At 33.2% G+C, this 24,889-nt stretch overlaps 2 protein-coding genes and 1 non-coding gene across 3 annotated transcripts; 1 reads left to right on the top strand and 2 right to left on the bottom strand.

Annotated features, from left to right (window-relative positions):
• Positions 1-271: 271 nt before the first annotated feature.
• Positions 272-10,407, top strand: LOC145618677 (protein transport protein SEC23 E-like). The gene is made up of 12 exons (XM_081673454.1): positions 272-1,325; positions 2,162-2,335; positions 3,128-3,289; positions 3,886-4,028; positions 5,534-5,609; positions 5,790-5,962; positions 6,078-6,159; positions 7,877-7,954; positions 8,332-8,493; positions 8,571-8,834; positions 9,086-9,190; positions 9,761-10,407. The coding sequence occupies exons 1-12, from the start codon at positions 510-512 to the stop codon at positions 9,905-9,907; spliced, it is 2,382 nt and encodes a 793-aa protein (XP_081529580.1). The 5' UTR covers positions 272-509; the 3' UTR covers positions 9,908-10,407.
• A 771-nt stretch (positions 10,408-11,178) lies between these two features.
• On the bottom strand, positions 11,179-11,251 carry TRNAE-CUC (transfer RNA glutamic acid (anticodon CUC)). The gene has a single exon. It is a non-coding gene; the product is annotated as a tRNA-Glu (tRNA).
• A 599-nt stretch (positions 11,252-11,850) lies between these two features.
• On the bottom strand, positions 11,851-15,713 carry LOC145617115 (aldose reductase-like). Its single transcript, XM_081671802.1, has 8 exons — positions 15,606-15,713; positions 13,638-13,688; positions 13,431-13,504; positions 13,253-13,340; positions 12,941-13,147; positions 12,768-12,839; positions 12,060-12,299; positions 11,851-11,964 (listed from the first exon to the last, which is right to left on the bottom strand). The coding sequence occupies exons 1-8, from the start codon at positions 15,711-15,713 to the stop codon at positions 11,851-11,853; spliced, it is 954 nt and encodes a 317-aa protein (XP_081527928.1).
• Between the last annotated feature and the right edge of the window lie 9,176 nt (positions 15,714-24,889).

The following is a 24,889-nucleotide window of genomic DNA, read 5'->3' as shown; positions in this document are numbered from 1 at the left end:
TACTCAAATTTTACACTTCGAGTTGCCTTCTAAACGTTAAAAAACTCGTCGTTGTCCATCTAGGGTTCGAACTCGAGACTTTCAATCAAAACTTCCAAAACACAAGTTATATAAGTATATAACCATGTGTTAGTTATACTCCGTTAAACCACGACAAATTACACGAGTACCTCTCAACTAATTTTACTTGCAGTTAAACTTTGGTATCAAATTATAGACACATATATAAAAGGAAATTAAATGCCAAAATTGACTTTCCTTGTTACAATTCTCCCCTCTTTCTTCACCTCTCCTCCTCCTTCGTCTCTCCTCCACCATCATCACATCATTCATTCATCCTCTGTGACCCTCTTCACCTCCATTTCTTCCGGGGGTCCCAAAAAACCAAAAAAAAAATAAAAAAAAAAACCCAAAAATCAATCAATAATCCCAAAAAAACCCAGAAATAAAAAATCCCCAAAAAAATCCCAGAAAAATTCAACCTCAATTCCCAATTTCAATCATCATCAATGGCGTCACCCGACATGATGGCACCACCGGCGGCCGCAGATCCGGAAGGAATCGACGGCGTAAGAATGTCTTGGAACTCTTGGCCTCGCACAAAAGTCGAAGCATCCAAGTGTGTGATCCCAATCGCCGCATCAATCGCTCCGATCCGCGCACACCCAGAAATCCCCACTCTACCATACGCACCCCTTCGTTGTAAGACCTGCGTTGCTGCGCTCAACCCCTTTTGCCGCGTCGATTTCGCCGCAAAGATCTGGATCTGCCCCTTTTGTTTCCAGCGCAACCACTTTCCGCCGCACTATTCCGGCGTTTCCGAGCACAATGTTCCTGCTGAGCTTTACCCTCAATACACCACAATTGCGTATACTCTGTCCTCGAATCCGGGGGACCCACATGCGCCTCAATCGAATGTTGCGGCTGTTCCTCCTGTTTATCTCTTTGTTCTTGATACTTGTATGATTGAAGAGGAGATGGGGTTTGTGAAATCGGCGTTGAAAAGGGCGATTGTGTCGTTGCCTGATAATGCTCTTGTTGGGTTTATTTCGTATGGTACTCAGGTGCATGTTCATGAATTGGGGTTCTCTGATATGAATAAAGTTTACATCTTTAGGGGTTCCAAGGAGATTGCTAAGGATCAGGTGTTGGATCAGCTTGGATTGGGTCCGTCGTCGCGGCGAGGTGGTGGACCTGGACCTGCTGGTGCTGCTGGCCCTGGTGGGTATCCCAGAGGACAGCCGGTTGTGCAGAATGGATTGCCTGGTCCCGGTGTTAATCGGTTCTTGTTGCCGGCTTCCGATTGCGAGTATACTCTTAATGCGGTGAGTTTTATCATATGGGATTGATGATGATGAGTGAATTGTTGTTGATTTATGCAATGTAGGTGTTGTAAGATCTTATAATTGAGTAATAACCTGTTTTGCTTGAAATTGATGATGATGATGTTTGTTTTATAGTGATCTGATTTAGTTCAATTTCTCCAATGTAGCATGATGAGTGGTTTTGGCTTGTTGATATATGTTATTGTTATATAGTTGCATATTTTCTTTCCAAGTATTGATTTTTGATAAGTTCACATGTATAATTTGCAAGCGTGTTTTTTGATTTGTACCTTTTACTTTATTGGGAGTGTTGTACTCTTCTTTTAGTTGTTGTTGGTTCGAAGTGATATCTAGGAAGTGACCAAATTCTAAGCATATGTATTGGAAGTGATAATGACTCTTTGGTTGATTGCATCCTTTTTGCCCAGGGAGCGTGGGCAAGGTTATCAACTTCTCCCTTTTGATGGGAGAAGCTGTAATCTTTTTTATGTTTATTTGTTTAAACATAGTCGATTGGACTTGAATTAGACATGGGCTGTGACAAATGCCTAGCCTTGGTCGTTTTGTAAATCGTTTGCATGCTCTTGGTTCTAAATTGACTGTCTTCCATAGTAGGAGAGTTGAGTATTTGACATTGGTAATTCAGATGAATGAAAAGTCCAAGCTATATAAGTTCGTGTCAAGTTAACAATTTTCAAGTTTTCATTTTTCCTTTATAATTATGTACATGTTCTTTATCTTCCTAATTAAGTGAACACAATTAATTTTTGACTTTTTGGGGATCGTCTGGGGTGGGGTTTGAAATGTGCTAATTTTTTTTGGTTTGTGAATTTTAGTTACTGGATGAGCTACAAACAGACCAGTGGCCTGTACCACCTGGTAGTAGATCATTGCGGTGCACCGGTGTGGCATTGAATGTGGCTGCAGGGTTGCTTGGAGCCTGTTCACCAGGAACTGGTGCTCGGATTATTGCTTTGGTGGGTGGTCCTTGCACAGAAGGGCCAGGAACGGTATGTTTGCTTTGCAAGTTGTTAGGCTCATGCATTTTCGTTAATTCAATGCTACCCTTCTGTCGCAATTAGTGATATTAATAGGTTTGCTTCTGTGGCTTCTATCATGATTTACTTGGCTACTTGCTTGTTCGCTATATTGTCCGGTTCATACGCAAATGTTGAAGATATTCTGAATTTAATTTATAATTCTGTCTATGCCACATACTAATTCCAAGAGTGGGAAAGAGAATTAAAAAAAAGAAAGTTAAGGGGATTCATTTTCATTTTAAAATTTTCAAAGATTATTGTCTCAGCAGGCTTCATGTTGGAATTGTAAACCAGTCATGCTTTTGATACTTAAGTGTGTTTCTCATTGAAAATGAAGTTCAATATGCTTTTATTTTTTCAAAAGTTAATGGATCAGCCCATTTGTTGGATAGTATAAATACAAAGTAAACCATTGATATAGGGGGAGTTCCAGGCTTTTGCTACCCACTCTTCCCAAACTCCACCTCTGGTTTTAATTCTGTCCACAGCTAATGATTCTCAAGAAACTCTTTCTATGGTTACATTGAAGTAAATTTTGGGTTCCTTCCAAAAAAAAAAAAAAAAAAAAAAAGTAAAATTTTGGTCATTTAGTGGGGGAGGCAAAGCAACTTGTACTTGAGAAGTTATATAGAGTCTTGTCTAAGCATGTTTTATATTTATCCTTTTATTTACCGATGCATTATGCATAATGGGATTTACTGTGATCTGTGTGATTCAAATCCTGACTATTTCTTTATTTTGCCCTTTTTGTTTCTTTTGCAGATTGTATCCAAAGATTTGTCAGAGCCTGTTCGTTCCCACAAGGATCTTGATAAAGACGCCGCACCCTTTTTCCAAAAAGCAGTTAAATTTTATGATAGTTTAGGAAAACAGCTTGTTAGCCAGGGTCATGTGTTGGACCTCTTTGCCTCTGCGCTTGATCAGGTTTGTCATTTTCGTTGTCATACTTGTATATGTACTATGTTCATTCTTCAATTATATAGTGTGTTCCTCTTTGATTGATTTACTGGCATTATAAGACTTGCATATGTCAAAAAATTTGTATTGATTTATTTATTTATTTTTTTTTTTTTTTTTTTGTTGAATTGAACATGTTGTGTATATCGATTTGCTATCTCTATACAATATGCTATCTTGTCTGCTGTCAAGATGGTCTGCTTGATAGCAATGTGACCGAGTTTGTGTTTTGTCTTTTCATGGTAGTTCCAGTACTAGCTCTGTCCAAAGGACATTTTTTCATTTTATTATAATTGTAGTAGCTATAACTTTTAATATGCATATTAAGGCTAGACATAGGCATTTCAATTGCTATTTTGTTTTACGGCTGTGCGGAATATATTTGCTGGGTTATAAGTATTGGAAATCTTACTTAAAAAGTCAATTACTTTTGCTCACAAGTAGGATGTAAGTGACTAAACACCTTGTAAAATTGGGTGAATGATATATCAGCACATGCAATTTTCTATTCTTATAATGAAGATTTGCAATTTGTTCATTAATGGAATCACAATGCTTTGAAGGTTGGAGTGGCAGAGATGAAGGTTGCTGTTGAAAATACTGGTGGTCTTGTTGTGCTATCAGAGAGTTTTGGTCACTCAGTGTTCAAAGACTCCTTCAAGCGCCTATTTGAGGAAGGAGAACATTCTCTTGGTTTATGCTTTAAGTATGTATTTTATTTGTCAAGCAAACAATTATGTGTTGCTATATCCGGTGTTTTCCCTGTTATCTTTTTGTTGTGCTACTGTCTGTTTTAAATTCTTGCACCAAAGTTTCTGTTTAGTGATTAACTCTGTCTCATCTGCAACGTTGTTTTAGATAGTCTTGTGGCTTTTAGGGAGGTAAAAAAACTTCCCTGATTACTTGTATTGGGATGCCAGCATTCCAGATGGTCTTTCTTTCTGCTTTAATGATAGAATTATGCTAGCATGGCTTGTTTTAAGCTTTTATATCCCTTAGCGGTGCAGTGTTTGACTGTCTAGTGAGAATTTTAATATTGATTAAAACAATGGATGGTGTATCTGGGAAGATGGTCAATTAAGAAATGTAGCAAATATAATGATCATCAAAGTCAAGATTTGAACCTCTGTTTATTCCTTGATAAACCTGTCATTTACTTGTTTCTGAGAGGTGAGGGAAGGAAAAATATGGAACTCATAAAGCTGGGTCGTTGTCATCCAACAAGCTAGAAGCATTGTCATTGATTTTGGTTAAGAACAATATTTTTGTACTTATAACAAGTTCTTTTGTGCTGAATTGTAGTTTATATACTTATGAATTTAAGAATACTAGTAGTAAAAAACAATTATGTTCCTTTTTATGCTAAGATTTGTGTAGTTTTGGGGCACTAATGATATTGGTGAATCGGTGCTAAATTCTTTTTGAAGCAGTGATTACTTGCCCTACCCTGTTATTGATATTTGAGAAGCTTTATTAGAAGAGTTAAAAATAAGTACTTCTTTGTACTTCTTGTAGAAGGGGGGCGTCCTTGATGTTTATAGTGGTATTATTGTTCTTTTGTTCTCTTTAAGTTTTGGTTTTCTTGATCTGAACAAGATAATTGTTGTCAATAGATTGACAAGGATTTTGAGTGAATACCTCTAGAAACTAGTCAAACTATGGATTTCGATATTTGGCTCTAATTAAATCATGCAAGTCTTTGATTTTGGTTTCTTATGATGCTGTGATGGTGTATTGCTTCTAGATTAGCTGATGTCAGACTTGTTTTTTTTCTCAGTAGTGAATGTTGTGCACTAGGTGTGTCATGCGGTCGATGTGGATATTCACACAACCCGAACAAAATTATACTCCCTCCGTTTCAATATGATAGTCCCATGTGGAATCAATCACATAAAATAAGAAAAGGAGAATATTTGGAATCTAACATTAAAGTAAAAAAAAATTCATAAATAGTTTTGCCTTATTTAAATTTTTTGATTTTTATTAGGAAAACATTAGCCATTATTGCAGTTATACAATATATACAATAACTGTAACTGTAACAGTAAATGTACCTGATGGTATTTGCTACTTACATAGGCCACAAGGTTTTTCTTTCCTTATCTTTTTTTCCTTTTTTTTTTCCTTTTTTAAATTAATGCGCCTATGCATTCGTTATTAAAACCCACTATTTTATTTTTGCTGAAACTTGGTCATTCTTTGTTATGCTAGTGGCGCGCTTGAGATATATTGTTCCAAGGATATCAAAATTCAAGGCGCTATTGGACCTTGCACATCACTAGAAAAGGTTTGGCCTGAATACTTCAAAGCTTCCTTTAAAGTTTCTGTAGTATTATTGTGTATTACTTATTCTTTCAATTTCAACCTTGATAATTTCTGGAAGATTCGTCAAGGTTTGTGGAATCAGCAAATGTTGTAAACTAGGTTCAGCTATGCAACCTAACACTGTCACTATTTGTCCTTGCAGAAAGGAGTTGCTGTAGCGGATACAGTAATTGGACAAGGAAATACAACAGCTTGGAAGTTATGTAGTCTCGACAAAAACACTAATTTGACTATCTTCTTTGATATCTCGTCTAGCGAAAAAGCAAATCCTTTTGGAACTACAAATCCACAATTGTACTTGCAGTTTCTGACCAGGTCAGTTGCTTTGATGATTAAAAATTCATACTTATCTATTAATTTTGTTGGACATCCTGAATAATTTATCATTTCATGAGCTTATCTGACTGTTAATTGTTTTGTTTATCGGCAGTTATCAGACTCCGGATTGTCAAACAATGCTTCGCGTCACTACAGTCAGTAGAAGATGGGTAGAAAGTGTTGTTGGCTCAGAGGTGTGTTGCTTGAGAATTCTAATCATAGTTCTCGATTTCTTGCTTCATAAATGATCATATCTGCATGATTTACTTCTCCCAATCTGTGTATCTAATACATTTCTTTTGAATTCCTATACAAACTTATGCCTCTCTATATTAAAGGAGCTGGTAATATGCATCTTTGGTCCAAAATCTCTAGGTTAGCTTCATAAGATGTTAAATGTGAGAGTGAGACTTGCTGCAGATTTACTAGTTCATGCTGGTAGGATGGAGATAGTGAGTATTGAGCAAAATATGCTTGTGGAATGGTTGAGCTTTTGCTCATGTGTATATGTACTTTCGTAGCATATTCTGTTGAATTTCTAATTATGGAAGTTGTGTAGACAAATTTTGGACGAGGACCTTACTCTACTTTTTTTTCAATACTTTCCTTTAATGGAAATTGTTGTATTACTTGCGAGTTGCGACATTACTCAATTAGGTAATTGGCTAATTGCTAAGCGCGGAAATATCATGTTTGTCCTTATGTAATTTCTTTATCCCACATTATAAAAATAATTGATTTTATATTAACTGCCATCTTCATCACCTCCCAAATCACTGTCACATATTAAACTCACCACCACCACCACCACCACCGTCCTACATTACTTTACTGCTATCCATTTCCCCAAATCAAAGCCTCACCTCCACCTTCACAATTCCTTTTATTGAGAGAAGGAGAAAGAGAAGAGAAACTGATGAATGATTTTTTTTTTTCCTTCTGAATATGAGCAACTGAGTACCAATTCGAAGGAATGGTTGAATCTTGATTATATGGATGAAATCCCTCAATTTGGATTGGAGATAAAAGAATGAGGAACACTGCTTCAGTGGTTGAAGGGAAGGGAATTCATTAGGATTTATTGAGTATCTATGTTTAGTTGTTGGTGACACAAAAAATTCTGGCAAAAGTCGGACCTGAGTGGAAAAGAAGGCTGGATTTTTTTTTTTTTTTTTTTTTTTAACCTCAGGCAAGAAGGTTGGTTGGTGATGATGATGGTGGATGATATGTTGTAACACTGGTAAGGGAAGAGGGGAAGTAGGGGAGGGAATGTGGTGGTTGAATTAGGGGTTGGTTTGGTTAAGTAAGATACTTAGTGTAATGGATTTGTTCCAAAGCAAAAGATAGTCAAAATCTGAGAGCCTGACTTGTAGCTTTTGCTCTAACAGTAGTCTATAATCTTGCTACTCAATACTCATAGTCAGCTCTAGAGTAAAATGAGTAAATGCATCCCTCCGGTCCTCCCATTTTAGCTCAATGTTTAGAGAAACATTAAATCTACAATGGATACGGGTTGTTTAATAGTCCCTTCTTTTCGTGTGTTGACCAGTTATACTGTTATAGCTGATGCTGCTTGAGTTGGCTTGTTCTGAGTAGTTTTTGACTTGTGTTATGCGTTACTTGTTCATTATTTTGACAGTTACTATTTGTAATGATGATAGGCTATACCTGTGAGTTATCATTTTCCATAAGCATTTTAGTCACTAGAAGTTTAAAGCATTTTTTTTTTTTAATTTTTTGATTTTTTTTTTTTTAAAAAAATGAATTTTTATTGGTTTGGATGTCCTGATAGTCATAACTTCAATGACCTTGTTCAATTAAGAAAATATTTTACTTTGTTACAGCGTTTCCTGGAGCTGTGTATTTTTGAAATGTAGGTGCAAATATTGAGATAGGGCATTCTTTTTGCAGGAACTTGTACAAGGATTTGATCAAGAAACTGCTGCTGTAGTAATGGCTCGATTATGTTCACATAAGATGGAGATGGAGGTACTCTTTTCGCTGTCTTTGTGTCCTTAAATTGCTTGTTTATTCCCAATACGTAGGCTTGTAACTGGTAATACATATCTTGCCATCCTGCTTATATTTGGAAGAGACTTAATTTATTTTATGTGGGTTTCTCATTTTTCCTTCCAGTAATTCCTGTTTCCTGATAAGCTTATAAGTTGCCCAATAGCCATTTGACCATTTTTAAAGCTAGTTCATTTAGGATCAATTATTGATCCATTAGTGCTCAGTTTTTCCCTCAGCCTTCTATTTGCTGTGTTGTACTTTCTGTGATTGTTTCCTATGCTAACCTCCTTATGTCTTTTAGCTTCCTCTTCTGGTTTTAGCTCTTTGGTTTGACATAAGTTGTCTTGTTGCAGGAAGGATTTGATGCTACACGGTGGTTGGATCGGAATCTAATACGCCTTTGCTCCAAATTTGGTGACTACCGGAAAGATGATCCATCATCATTTACATTAAACCCTTGTTTTTCCTTGTTCCCTCAGTTTTTGTTCAATTTAAGACGGTCACAGTTTGTGCAGGTACTTTTTTGTGGGTTCTGTGTCTTATATATTATTTTTTGTACAGATCTCAATTATATTTTGTTTTCTTGCAACAGGTGTTTAACAATAGTCCTGATGAAACTGCTTATTTCCGCATGCTGTTGAACCGTGAGAACATTACTAATGCAGCTGTGATGATTCAGCCATCACTTATATCATATTCCATGCATTCACCTCCGTCTCCAGCATTGTTAGATGTGGCATCTATTGCACCTGATCGCATACTTTTGCTGGATTCCTATTTCAGTGTAGTTATATTCCATGGCATGACAGTCGCTCAGTGGCGTAATCTGGGATACCAGGATCAACCTGATTACAAGGTATGTCCATTTTTTGGATGGATTTTAGTGTGGTCTCAAAATTCTCTCTTTGCATTATTAAAACTTGATATCGTTGCCTCATTGGGTGGAGATAGTACTGTCCAAGTAACAGCTTACCTTAAAGTAAATTTGTCCAGCACCCTGGTTCAGAAATTAGAACATATTTTCTGGTGCTTTCTTTTTATCTTGTGCCAGTAATCTCTCATCTGCAGACTGTTGTTTATCAACATCTTTTATCTTTTACTTTTCAGGCCTTCAAAGAATTATTAGAAGCTCCAATTCAAGATTCTCAAATGATCATCCATGATCGTTTCCCAGTTCCCAGATTGGTTGTCTGCGATCAGCATGGTTCTCAGGTCAGTACATGTCTCTGATCTTCTATCTTTTGTACAGTGTTTGCTAATTTCTAGATTTTGGATGCAAACTGTGATATGTATATACTTGAAGGCAAAGGTTCTTTTAGCCATAGTTTTCTTTGATTTTTGGGAGAGTTAGCAGCTTTTGTACTATGTTTTCCATTCGCTGTAGCTGCCATTTCTTGTCAAGGGTTTTGGGCAATCAGCTGCTTTTTTCACCAATTTCTTCTACTAATAGATTAGAGTTTGTAAATTGGAATAAATGAGATAACACAGTTTTTATCGAGACGTATCATATTATGAAATGTTGATCTAGGTGAAAGATATCAGCATTCGCCAGTATTCTTTCTATGCTTAATTGTTCATTTCAAAGGATAAATCCCTTTATCTTTAAAAATATTAAAAAAAAAAAAAGAAAAAAAACTATACAGTTGATCCTCAATGTCCCATGATCACCATACTTGGCATGTAGTAATAACCAATAAGCAGTAATAAGATTGTCTATATATAGTATAGTAAATGTGATGCAATTATTTAACTGGTACTACTGTTGTCTACAATGATCAACAGGCTAGATTTCTTTTGGCAAAGCTGAACCCATCAGCGACATACAACAATGTCAACGAGATGGGCACCGTGTCAGATGTAATTTTCACAGACGATGTTAGTCTTCAAGTGTTCTTTGAGCATCTTCAGAGATTGGCTGTGCAATCTTGATGGACATTTTTTAGGATTTGCCCTCATTGTACAAGTTCAACAGGTGTGGAGTAGTGAATATCTTGGGTTCTTAAGTTGTTAACCTTGATATGCCTTGAGAGCGCCCTCAGGTCTAAGTTAACCTGAAGATAAATGTGGACATATATAATTCTTTTGGGGGTGTTTTGAGGCATTTCGAGGTTTGAGACAATAAAAAGAGCAAGAAGCCCAATTGACTCTTTAAGTTATACACAAGGCACAATCGATATAAATTGTGAGAATATATCAGTTGTTTCAGGCGGCAGGTTTTAGTCAGGATATCTTTCATTCCTATTTGTAATCATCACAGGTTAAAAGTATGTGCTTTAATTTTTTATTTTATTTTTGTTTTGAATTTTTGTATTTCGAATTTGCCAGGTTTTCTGTAGTGCATTTGTTCCTAGAATTAGGAACCTACTCATGTGTCGTCTCATTTTCGTTCATTTCAGCTCCAAACTGTAGAATATCGTCTTTGTTTTTCATGTTTGGACTTATTTCCAGAATTTTGGTACAGTGAGAAGGTTTTCTTTTCCCAACCACATTGAGGGTTGGAGACTAAAGATATCTTGTGGCTTAGTCATTCTTGTGTTAATAGCAAAGTTTTTGATGGCAAACCAGGTTCTCAACTCAGAGTTGTATTTTACATTTTTACCAACAGCAGAACGTTCCTTGGTCTATATAATGGAAGTTATTATTTTCCAGATAAATGCGATCTTAACCCGCAAATTAAGGGATTATAATCATGTCTAATGGGATTTACTTTGAGTTGTAGAGGTAAGTGCACTTGGGTGTTTAATGGACGGGCTATAGAGATAATACAGCATCTTCATGGAGTGTCTAATTACTCCAAACACTCGTAGAAACAATCCAAGTTTGTTCCTATACAGCATCTGCACGGAGTGTCTAATTACACCAAACACTCGTTAAAGTTCCTAAATGATACAGCATCTGCACGGAGTGTCTAATTACTTCAAACACCTCGTAAAAGCAACCCAAGTTTTTGACTCGATAATGGTGTTGATAAATTAATCTAGAGAAACTATAGCAATGGCGTACAACTTTGGGCCTAATGGCCAGCCTAGATACCTATCGAAATGGGGGTTCCTGGTTGCAACAACCATGGAAGTAGCAAACTAACGGCCAGCTTACCAAGAGATAACTCACAACAAGGTAGACACTAGAGTACTAGACATTGCCCTTCACATGGAATAACATGGAAAAGTCACACCAAAAAAAAAATAAAAAAAAAAGTGTTCCGTTGCCGGGACTTGAACCCGGGTCTCTCGGGTGAGAGCCGAGTATCCTGACCAACTAGACTACAACGGAATTGTTAATTACTAAATTTTGTAAATTTAAAAGTATTAATACTCTAGTATATTAGCATTGTAATTTTGTAACAACCAAATTGATTTCCTTCTTTGTTTCTTTTATATTTTCCTCAAATTTTATGAATTGTCCGGGAAACGAACGTAAGGAGTACGCTTCTTGTGTACTACCTCTGTTTCTTATTATTTGCAACTTTAGGGTATTATTTGTGAGATATAAAATATTCCAAAGTTGCAACTAATACGAAACGGAGGTAATAGCTCTTTTATCTTTTGTCATTAAAATTAGCTCACTTTCTTTCCTAGCTTGCTCTTAAGGTAAAATTTGCCGTTATACAAGATACTATCATATGGACAACATAAACTTGATCGACATATAACTATCACGTGAATGATAATGTGTTACTTGATACAAAGTAGCTATTATGCCAAGTAAATTGAACGATCTCAAGCATAAAAACTTAAAACATAAAGACAACATATACAAATATATGTTGTTTTACAGAGTGCTATAAAATTTATATTTTATTGGAGAGAAGTAAAAGGATTACAAGGCGTCGATTTCGATACTTTTCTCTTCTAATGATCCGAGAAGAGAATTTAAGGAGCAATCTTTAGAGGAGGAATGTCTTCAAAGTCCCAGAGCTCTTCCACACTCTTGAATGGTCCATCAGTCTTGTTCACAAACAGATTTTCGCCATCTATGATTCGTTTCTACAACAATTTTACAGTGTAATCAACAACCTTAAACAAGTTAAAAAGCCAACAAGAAAAGAAATCCTCAATTCAAATTCACAGTAATAGCTTACCTGTTCTTTGAAAGCTGAAAGAGAATCAAAGTCTTGTTGAGGAATTTCCCACCCGAAAACCTGTATGTTTTCCTTGATTCTATCCGGGTTACTCGACTTAGGGATGACACTAGTCCCTCTTTGCAATGCCCATCGTACAAGTATTTGAGCTGGGGTCTTTTTTAACTTCTTTGCTACTTTCACCACCACTGGATCATTCAACAAATCTATCTTCCCTCCTGAACCCAACGGCGAGTATGCCTGCCCAAAAATATTGTAACATCACCCATTTTCAGAATAATTGCATATTTGTGGGTTATATTGATCGATGTGCTCAGATATCTAATGTGAAATGTAAACCTCTTACAAACCATTTGTAGTAAGGTGTTTAAACACACAACAAATCAACTAAATGCCCAGAATTTTCTAGTGTTACTACCACTCTACCTGTACATAAGTACATAATGTTGTGATATATTGTTACCAAGAGTATTGAACTCATGTAATTTAGAAAAAAAATTGACTTCAATTCGCAAAATTTTCCATGTCACTAGTTCTACATTCAAGGGTCACACTCAACTATGTTTTAAAATTTTCATGTTACTTGTATTTGTCTATTGAAAATGGTCGTGTCTATCTATCTGCTTTTTACTATTGTACATGGTACCGTGGTGCCAAATATAACATCCCTCAGTTCATGTTATAGTTAAGGTAAATGTGACATCTTACAGTGGCGTGAATGCCGTATTCCCTACAAGCATTGAGCATCTTCTCATTCCTCCATCCCGGGTGCATCTCCATCTAATGCCAATTCATGAAGATCATTAGTCATATAGCAATGTGATAAAAGTAAACCAATGTGACGAATTAACTCCACATTTATCAGGCATTTGTATGTTTACCTGACAAACTGAAGGCTTAACAAGAGCTAAAGTCATTAGCTTGGTAAGTTTTGCGACACTGAAGTTGGAAATGCCAATGTCTCTAACAAGACCATCGGCGACAAGCCTCTCCATTTCCCTCCAAACTCCTTTCATGTCAAACTCTAGCACGTCCCCTGCTTTTGGTGGCATGCTTGCACCTTCCTTTAAGCGAAATGGCCAATGGATCTACGAAATGATCAACAATTGATATAGCTTAGCATAAGTGTTTATTTGGATCATACTAATATAGAAAAATCCTGCAATATAAGTAATTAAGGTAAGATAATTTACAAGGTAAAGATCAAGATTATCAAGTTGAAGCTTTTTAAGGGTGTTTTCGAATGCTGGTCTAACCCTCTCTGGAGTCAAATCAGTGCACCTACAAAAAGGTAAACAAGTTGGCTTATGCGACAATACATACTTTATTATAAAATTGTAACGATTATTATAAAGAGGTATAGAAATAAACCATATTTTAGAGGTGACAAAAAGGTCCGTCCTTTCGACTCCAGCATGAATTGCAGCCTTAATGCCTTCACCAACCTGACATATAACAAATGTTACAAATCAAAATTTAAATTGCTAAAAAAATTCATCAAATTTGCCCTTAAAAAAAAAAAAAAAACAAAAAAAACAAAAAAAAAAAAAAATTCTCATAGTGATAGAGCTAAGTTACCTTCTCCTCTACATCACATGCCCAAGCTGTGTCAATATGCCTGTAACCAGCCTGCACCAGTGCCCCATATCAAACCATTATTGCATTGTTGTCATGAGAATTGGGCCTGATTTTTAGCCGAAGCCCGACTTGTGAATCGGCCCAGTTCATGATCACAACATTTACACTACTAAAATCTATAGTTACCGATCTATAGTCACAACATTTTATTTTATTTTTTTTAACGGACCGAAACCTCAACCCTGACGGTTTTTTTGATCCGGTATTTGGGGGTCAGACTTTGAGTGTGAGGGGGAAGGATAAGGGATCCCATCCTCAAAGTGTCTCTAGTGGGGATTGAACCCCCAACCTCAAGGTTAAAAGGTGACAATCTTACGGTCTTATCATTTACCACTATATCAAGCTTAACTTGGTATCTTCTTTTTTTTTTTTTTCTTTTTTTTTTTTTTTTTTTTTTTTTTTTTTTTTTGTAAAACAAGCTTAGCTTGGTATCTATAGTCACAACATTATTTTCTCCTGCAACATTTCCTCTTTTTTTTATTTTTTATTTTTTTTATTTTTTTGTGTGCAAAATTCCACTACTCCGTATATTTAATTATTTACTTGGTGTTTGAAAAAGTGAAGTGTAACCGTATATTATTAGCAAGATTAAAATGCTATAAAGATTAAGCACCACAAGATTTACCCATAAACACTAAAATTAACAAATAGATAACAAAATCATTTATTTATGACATAAAGCGTTCATAAATGACGACAGATTTAAACACTAACACCATGTTTGGGGGAAATAATTTTGGCACACCCTGTGTGAGCAAAGTTTTTTATATTCTCTCATGTAGAGGTGTGTCAATATCAATAAAGGGTGTACCATAATTAATTTCCCACATTAGCTAAGTAAGGGTCTGTTCATATTTACTGAATTGAGCTGAACTGAACTGATCTGATTGGAACTGAACTGAACTGAATTGAGCTGAAATGAATATTTTGTGTGAGAGGGAAATTAAGAGCTGAACTGAACTAATTGGAACTGAACTGAACTGATTGGAGCTAAATGTGAACAGGCCCTAACTTGACGAGTACTCCGTAATAACTTGTGGGGTAATAAATGTTAGTTTAATTTTGTGGATTTCTTATATTCATTCCCATATATATCATCTTATCTTTTTGTTACCTCCAAAAACGTGATTTTGTTCATAAGTTCCAATTACTTTACTAATACCACCATTAAAATGATAATGAATGCTAATGAATATTTGTGAATATAATGAGGTATTTGAGAAAAGACTGATTAACATCACCATTATTTATAACCAAACGGGCCATAAGCTGATTATGACACATAACATGTTATTTTTTTAAGTAAAAAATTTTAAAATAAAAGATCACGAGATTCAATTCAAACAATAACTTGAGACATTGCTTGGGTCCAAAACATAGTTAAATTCTACTTCCTCAGTTTCTTTTTACTTGCAACACAGCCTTATGGCACGTGTTTTGAGGTCGGGTTTATGTAATGTAAACGAATAAATTATTCATTATAATTTTTAAAAATGATACTTAACCCTATTCTAATCTTCGTGTAAAAATTATATTGATAAAATCGCTCGTTTATCCTCACTAATCATCTCCTAAAACTGCGTGCCTAAAAGGTGTGTTGCAAGTAAAAGAAAACGGAGGAAGTATATATAAAGAAAAAGGGGTTTTGAGTGATAAATTTCTCTTTTCTAAAATACCCTCTTAATTTTGTCTTTTTTTTTTATTTATTATTTTTTTTTTTAAAAAAAACCACTATCATCTAAAAAAAACTACCACCTAAAAAAACACTACCATCTGAAAAAGGAAAAAAAAAAAAAAAATCTTCCATGCATCTTAAAAAAAATAGAGAATGAAGCCTAATATATTCACAAACACGAATTTTCTTGTGTTGCTTAGCTTGTATGTTTAAAACAAGAACATCTATCATACCTCGACAATGGCACCTTCAACGGAGTAACGAGCTTGAGAGCCAGATTTCCATGTCCCCAAACCAACGGAAGGGATAGTATGATTACTCATTAATTTGAAGTACTCCATTTTGTCATTTGCTGGAACAAATGTTGCTCGATGCATTTTTTCTTTTTCTCTCAAATTAACTCTCTCTTCAAATCAATTCTCTCTTTTAATTTGTGAAGTACTTGTTCTACCAAAATCTAGATTATATATACTTGGAATAAGTTGATGAGTATATGATACAACTCAAAGACTCATACTACGAGTACTAGGTTGTTAGCCACGTGTATATATATGTTATTAGTTAGTTAGCCACGTAGCTTACTATTGGCGGTTTAATTAAACTATTACAAGTACTTTATAAATATAAAATATGATGATTTCTGTTCGGTTCTTTCTATGAGTTTACTAGATAACACTTGTTGGTTCTTACTACAGTCTACAGCTCCTCGAAAGTGTCCTACATCTTGAAGCATCCGTAGTCTTCCTTCAAATTTGCTTTAATACTACTTACGTTACATAATATTATTTGCAACGATTTGACATAAAATAGAGAAGGAAAATGTCTAATCGTTATCGTTGCAAATAATATGTAACGGAGGTAGATGCAACATATTTTGTTATAAAAAATTCAGGATTGATTCCTCTCTCATCCAACCTATTTTAGCTTGATTGAAAGGTAGATGCAACATAAGTACGAGGATCTCTGTAAAACAATATTAAAATATTTACTTTACAGAAGAACCGATGTAATTTAAACTCGTCACCTTTTTTTATGTTAAAAGACCAACTCAAATTAAAGCTTAAACTATTAGTTGGAAATTTGGAATATATGCTTAAACTATCGGTTGGAATTCTTGAAATGATTTTATATTCTATTAGAATTTAAAAGACTTAAATTGATGCAAGCTGATATTCATGTGATATCTAATCAAATCAAATGACTCATCACTTCAATACTTAGCTAAGCTTGATCCGAATTGAATCAGATCTAATTAAAGGATATATATTTTCACTTCTAAAAACCCATTTTATATATATATATATATATATATATATATATATATATATATATATATATATATAGGGGAGGGATCCGGTGAGAATAGCTTCATATGTGAGAATTCATACTTATATGAGAACTGATTTAAAATTTAGAACATTTGAGTAAAAATTTAGAACATGTGAATAAAAATTTAGAACATGCGAGTTAAAATTTAGAACATGTGACTAAAATTAAAATTTTGAACATATGAGTAATAATTTAGAACATTTGTGCGAGTAATAAGTTTAGAACATTTGATTTAAGAATTAGAACAAGTGATTAAAATTTATAAAATTTGCTTTATGAAATTTTAAACATACTAGTAAAATTTAGAACATCTGAATTAAGATTATGAACATGTGAATAAAAATTTAGAACATCTGATTTAAGATTATAAACATGTGAATAAAAATTTAGAACAAACGAATATAGGATATAGAAAGTGTGAGTAAAGTATTTAGAACATACGAGTAAAAAAATAGAACATATGCTTTGAAATCTGGAACATATAATTAAAATTCTTAGAACACACGTTTTAAAATTTAGAACATATAAGTTAAAATTTTGGAACAAGTTATTTAAAATTTATGACATCAAACTTAACTAATTTATGGTTTAGAACATGTGAGTACTAAATTAGAAAATTTGATTTAATTTAGAACAACTAAGAAAAAGTTTTGAACATCAGATTTAAAATTTAGAACATATGAGTAAAAATTTAGAATATAAAGAGTGTTCTCACATATGAAAAATTCTCACATAAGAAAAATTCTCACAAGAGCCTTCCCCTATATATATATATATATATATATATATATATATATATATATAGGGAGAGGCTCATGTGAGAACACCTCTCTTATGTGAGAAAACTTTATATATGAGAACACATCTATGTTCTAATATGCTAAGGTAAATGTTCTGAAAATAAACTAAACTCATCATCTTCAACCTCAACATTCTCTCTCCTCTCCCCACAACACTATCTAATCTATAGCTCCTCCATCACTACTACCGCATGTTCCATAACTTTTACGCCGCCACCTCCACCACCAGCCAACATTCTTTCTCTTCTCTCTGCCATCATGTCCACCACTCTCTCTCCTCTCCCACGACGACCACCTTCACCACATGCTCAAGAATTTCGTGTGTTTTGTATCAACTTTTGAACAATTATAATCAAGACTTCAAGTTGTGAAGCTTAATCAAAGGTAAACCAAGCTTAATTGACAACTTTGTATGTGAAATCAATCCAAATCAATCAAATTGGTCAAATTATATAGACTTTGAAATTTCAAGGAATTTTAATTGAATTTAAGAAAACAAAAATTCAATTGTTTTATGCTACATTGAAAATCAAGAATAAACTTATTTCGAATCAATTCGTTGTAAAAATCAATTTTCAATTTGTGTTCTATACTAATGGATTATGTTCGGAAAATATTTAAGTATGTTCTAAATAACGTTACATATGTTCTAAAATATGTTGCATATGTTCTAAAAAATATTGCATATGTTCAGATTTGTTTTTTGAGTTCAATGTCTTAAAATTTAAGTATCATGTTCCAATTAAAACTATATTCTAAAAAGCTAAGTTTATTCTTCTAAGAAGTACATATGTGTTAAGAATAATTGAGTCTAGGTTTTAAATTTCTAGGAATTTTGTTTTAAAAGCTATACTACAGAAAGTTAAGTATGATGTTCTAAAAGATGTTGCATATGTTCTAAAAAGTTCTTCTAATGTTCTAAATTTTAAAGTGTTCTCACATAAGTATAGTGTTCTCATATATATAGGTGTTCTCACCGGATCTCTCCCCTATATATATATATATATATATATATATATATATATATATATATATATATATATATATATATATATATATTATATAACAAAATATTGTTTCAAAAAATGGAGAAGTGCTCCTATAAGATGAGAATGATGTATTAATTCTATTACCATTTTCTTATTAATAGGAATTAAGATTAGCCTAAGAATCTCTTCAAAAAAAAAAAGATTAGTCTAAGAATACTGATTGAAGAAGGTTAATTATCCATCTGATCTTTTTACTTGATCATTCCTATCGATCCTAGCATCGATTCTCATCACCCTCTTTCTAAGCACCAAAAAAAAAAAAAAAAAAAAAAAAAAAAAAAAAAAAATCAAAACACAAATTAAAATTGCTACAATCTAATTTAAAGCCGTTTATAATCATATTCATTCTATCTCAAAGTTCATTAACCATTGCACAATTTTCGTTTTGCAAACCGTCTTCTCTTTTTTTGTTTAGATGATAAGTGATATTTTTATTAATTTTTTATCATCAATTGTTTATTAAAATAGTAAACATGGCATGAGTTAAGTAGTAAAATATATTTTTTAAAATGAATAAAAGAGGGCATATTACCATAATTTTTACTAGTGAGTAGTGTAAAAATCCGAGCAATTTTAAATAACCTGTTTGTCATCTCTATATTTCGGACATGTCAAATGAAGTGTAAACTACTGAAAACTTCATCTGAAATTGTTTTGAAATATCAATGACGTTTCTTGGGTCACCTGTTCACAACTATACTATATACCAGGCCAGTACTTTATACTCAAGGCATGCAAAAAATTGGTATAATATGTTTAATTAGTGTGCTTGCACTAAAATAATAAAAAGAGAAAATGTCAATGAGAGGACAAGTTCATGCAATGAAAGAATTGAATATGTCCTTACTAGAATAATGTCTAAGAATGACCAAGCTGGGTAGACCAAATCTTATGTTGGAAGCAAAGAGCTAGCTTAATTATATTCAACTGCAAAGTTTAATTAATTAAGTTCTAGACGCTTAATCAAATATATATTGTTGTCATGTTCAATAGTATGTGCTTCTAGTCAAAATTGACTAGTCTGAATATATGAAATATGAATCAATTATCCAAATTTGAAGATTTTGGTCAAACTAATTGTTTGGCCACCAGTAAATCTTTCTGGTTACAACCATATAAACTAGCTAATAATTAATACTTAAGCTAAATTGATCGTGTGATATAGAATTGAAGCAAAATTGTAATGCATGTTGATTTAACAAGTGCTCGTTTTTTTTCTAACAATTGCTCGTTTTGGGTTGATAAATACATATATATTAATATATATATATATATATATATATATATATATATATATATATATATATATATATATATATATATATATATATATATATATATATATCAAATATATACAAGTATATTTTAGTGCTCATCAATCAATTATACCTGTAGACCATAGTAACGCTATATTTTTTATTTATTTATTTTTTAATATGGAGTAAGGGTATGTTCACATTTACTGAATTGAATTGATTGGAGCTGAACTGAACTGAACTGAGCTGAAATGAATATTTTATGAGAGAAGGAAATTAGGAGCTGAACTAAACTGAACTGATTGGAGCTGAATTGAAATTAAGTAAATATGAACAGGCCCTAAAGTCTTAGGATCATAATAGTTCGTACGAAAAAATAGAGAGACTTAGTGAAGACAAGGTCAAAATCATATTCACTAAAATGTATTGCTGCTGCATAGCCTGCATTAAGGGTCTGTGTCTCATTGACTGAACTTAGCCGAACTGAACTGAACTGAACTGAATATATTATAAGAGAAGGAAATTAGGAGTTGAACTGAATTGAACTGAATTAAGCTGAGCTGAACTGAACAGAACTGAACTGAATTTCAACGTAAGAGAACATGCCCTAAGTAGATATTGAAAACTCATGAAGAAAATACACATGAATTTAATTACTACGGAGCATTATGAAATTTTATATCAATAACACTTATTTTTCATAATCATGTTTTTTATACAAAAATAAAACCGGAGTACTTACATAATTAGTGAGAATAGTTCAACGTGTACTTGAATTCATGTGTACTTCAAAAGTTAAACGTGAATATACTACTCCTTCCGTCTTCGAAAGAACGACCCATTTGGCCTAATTTTTGTCCCAAAAAGAATGACCCATTTTCATTTAAACACCTACCAATTTGCAACTATATTTGTGCAATATCAGCTTCTCTATATAAAAATTTGATTTTTCATGTAATTTTATTACTTTCTCTCTCTATATTTTTACAATCCCCATGTAAATTTATTTTTTCAATATATTTTTACTTCTTTTTATTTAACTTTCTTAATATACGCGTAATCAACCCAAATGGATCGTTCTTTCGCGGACGGAGGGATATTACTTCAATACACGTGAACAAAGAAATATTGAAGTAAGAGTATTTTCTTTTTTTTTTTTTTTTTTTTTTTTGAAAGCAAGTAAGAGTATTTTTTAAGATGAAAAGAAACTCAAAATTTTACTCAAGTTAGATTTTAGTTCAATTAGGCAATAAAGTCAAGTCAATACAGAATACGAGTATTATGTTTGATCAAAATCAAAGTCCGTTCTTAGAACATTCCTCTTCATTTCTAAAACTTAGCCAATAAGTTTCAATTACACCGAGTGTAGAACAACAATAACATTTACTCCCCCTTTATTACTTCCTCACCAAAAACAGAAATAAATTGCAAATCATTCCCTTTTTCCTCGAACCATCCTAGAAAATTACCTTAAATTACCACTTACTTTCTTCAAAAAATTAAATTACCACAAACTCCCTTATCATATTCCCAAAACTAAAAAGTTAAAATAATAAAATTACCAGCTGTAAATTTATCATATTGTAAAAACATATCCCTGAGATTTAGACCCTTCCCCAAGCAACTAACAGTGTACACCTGCCACTTATCCAACCGGTAAAAACAAATTTATTATTTTTTTTTTTTATCTCTCCTAAAATCTCACTTTTACTCTTGTTTTATTTCCCAAAAAAAAAAAAAAAAAAAAAAAAAATAAAATAAAATAAAATAAAATAAATCCAAGTACTTGAGGTCCAAGGCAAAGCCTTAATCTAACACCGCCTTACACAACACACCATATAAACCGCCATTATAAACCCCCTCTTCTTCTTCTTCAACCTTCCTCCTCACTTTCTCTCTCCTCTTCCCTCACTTTCTCTCTCTTAAAAAACCCAGAAAAGATTTGAAGAACACGATGATGGAGACCACCAATTCCAATTCCAATTCCAATCTCAATCTCAATCTCCTATCAGAAGATCCATCAACAATTACTCTGTTTCCTGTAACATTCTTCGATGGAGAAAGAGAAATCGATGTGGGTACTGTCCCAATCACCCCATCTCTCACCTTCAAATCCTTTCAATCTATCTTAAGTTCTAAACTCCAGATTTCACCCCATCAAATCACAATCTATTTTCAACGCCCTAATTTCAACGATTTTCACCATCATCATCGTCGTCGTCACGCTGTTACGAACAAATTCGATTTTGAGAGCGCCATGAATGAACCCGATTCCTCTTTCTATGTCGTACAGAAGCGTTCTCGTCGCACACGAAGGCGTAAACCCAAGAATCATCCTGCAATTAATGGTAATTATAATAATGATTTTGTTCTGCTGAGAAGAGATAATAATTTTAATCATAATAATAATGTTGGGAATTATAATTTGAATGAGTATTTGGAGTATGTGAATAGGATGAGGTTGATTCAAGAATTGGAGAGAGAAAGGGAGAAGTATATGATGTCGATGAATTTGAATTCGAATGTTTATGAAGATTTGAGTTTTGGGTATGGTGGAGGTGGAGGGTATTATGGTAATTTCAGTGATGATGCTGCGTCTTCTTCGTCTTCCTCTGTTTTCTGTGATGTTTGTTATAATGCTGCTGTGAGAGGAGGAATGATGGATGAAACGGTGCCGTTTCATTTGTGTAAAAACGACGTCATTACTAAGGGTTTCCGATCGCCGGCGGGTCCCATTGCTCCACCTAATAAGAAGAAGAGTATGGTTGATTTCTTTGCTTGATTTTTTTTTTTTCAAGAAAAAAAAAAAGAAAAAAGGGAATTTTTGTATAGATGATAATGTTCTTCTGAAAAGAGGATAAAAAAACAGAGTTTGGGGAAAAATTGTGAATAATTTTGGGGATTAAGGAGGTTGGATTATGATTAATGTGGGTTTAATTAGGGTTTTAATTAGGAGAAGATTGTGCTTATTAGTAGGATTGATTTGAATGATGGAGTGTAGCAAAGAAGGTGTTGTTTTTGCTACTAAATTTGACTGATTTTTGTGAGAAAAAAGTGCCCTCCTTTTTTTGTGAAGTGTTTTGGAGGTTTGCCTTTTTTACAAAAATATGTAAGCTTCTGCTATTATCATGGATGATGATATTATTATCCATCTCAATAATATGTTGTTTAGTTTATTTTTTTTTGTTGGATTTATTGATATTATTGATTCTATTTAGTTAAGTTTTCGTTTAATGGCTGTGATTCAATATAGGAAGTTCGATTCTAAATTCTAATTGTCTCGTAATTTCAATTGTCAATGTTATGATTTCTATTGTTATGTTACAATCAATTTGATTCAATATAAGGGTCTGTACTCATTGACTGAACTCAGCTGAACTGAACTTAACTCAGCTGAACTGAAATGAATATTTTATAAGAGAAGGAAATTAGGAGCGAAGCTGAACTGAACTAAATTTCAACGTAAGAGAAGAGGCCCTAGGACTTTGGTGTAACAATTATAAGCAAGTAGCAAATTAAGGGGATTGATATACATTTAGCAAATTAAGTGGATTAATACTAGATTGATACATTTAGCAAATTAAGTGGATTAATACATTCGATGAGATGACGTGTTGATTTTTCATGATATTCACGAATTGTTTGCTCAAGTCATATTCCGCAAAGCAATCGGAAAGAGAGGTACTCTTGTTACTTTATTGCACTTGCTAATTAGTCTTTGAAAGGTACATTATTCTTTTCTAAGTTGTAATCCATATCTTTCTAGAAAAAGCTTGAAATGACGTAAAATTTGTGATTCAATGTTCAACTTTTGTAATCACATTGGATGAAAGTTTAGGAGAACAAGTTAATCACTTTAAAATATTACTTGTAACTCATATTTTAGACATGAAAAAGTCGATTTATCTTCAATTGATAGAGACATATAGTAGCCTAGTATCTATGCATGTAGCCAATCCTTTTGTCATTAAGGAGTGCTATCTCTTATGAGTTATGACAAGCTTATTTAGGCTAGTGGTTTAAAGGATTTTTTTTATCCCTCTATCCCTATTTTTTTTTACCCTATTTGACTAGGTATGGTCTCCAATACGTGTATTAAAATTAAAACATTTATTTTTTAATTCCATACACGTAAAAATTTATAAAAACGCAGTATTAATAAAATATATAATGAGATGAATCTTAATAAGAGCGCTCATGACTATATTATCTTTTATACATTAATGGTAATTTATGGTCAAAATTTTCAAAGTGATTCCAAAAATAACAATTAGGAAAAAATAAAGGGACAGAGGAAGTACTTGATATAGTTTGAATTTACTCATTCAATAAGTTTTAAATATTCAACCCGTTATATGGCTGATTTAAACCAACAAAACTAAGTAATTCCTACTTGTATAATACTAACCGAGTAACCCTTGTAACACTGACCGAGTAAAACAGTAATGAAGTAATCGTATAACATTGACGAGTAAAACACTAATGAAGTAATCATGTAACATTGACTGAGTAACCCTTATAATATCAACAAAGTATCATGAATGTATGATAATAAATTAACATACTCCATCTATCCCTTATTGATAGTCCCTTATGGTCAATTTTAAGTTCTAAAATGATAGTCTTATTTGCTGTTTTCAAGTATCATTAATATTACGGAGTAATTTTTTTTAGCAAACTTCTCTCTAATTTGCAAAAATATTTGTGTAAATTTAACTTTCCCATGTGAATTTTTGTTTTGTCATGTACTTTATTACTTTCTCTCTCAACTTTTTAGCATACCCAATGTAAATTTACCTTTCCAATATACTTTTATCACTTCTTATTTATCTTTATTAATTATTGTAAAAATTGTCCATAAAGAACTATCATTAAGGGACGTGGTACTTGTCAATATAATTCATATTTTCTTTATCCAACAACGATTTTCCTTACTTAAATTCCCTGAAATAAATCATTAAGGCCACCAGGCACCTGGACATCGATATGGTCACCTAAAGGGGCTAGGAACCCCAAAAGAAACACTCCACAATTATAATTAAATTAAATCAAATCCAATTAAATTCATGATCTATATGTTGTT

Source organism: Chenopodium album, chromosome 26, assembly GCF_948465745.1.
Source record: "Chenopodium album chromosome 26, dcCheAlbu1.1, whole genome shotgun sequence".
NCBI classification, from domain to species: domain Eukaryota; kingdom Viridiplantae; phylum Streptophyta; class Magnoliopsida; order Caryophyllales; family Amaranthaceae; genus Chenopodium; species Chenopodium album.
This window is presented reverse-complemented; position numbering and strand designations above follow the sequence as displayed.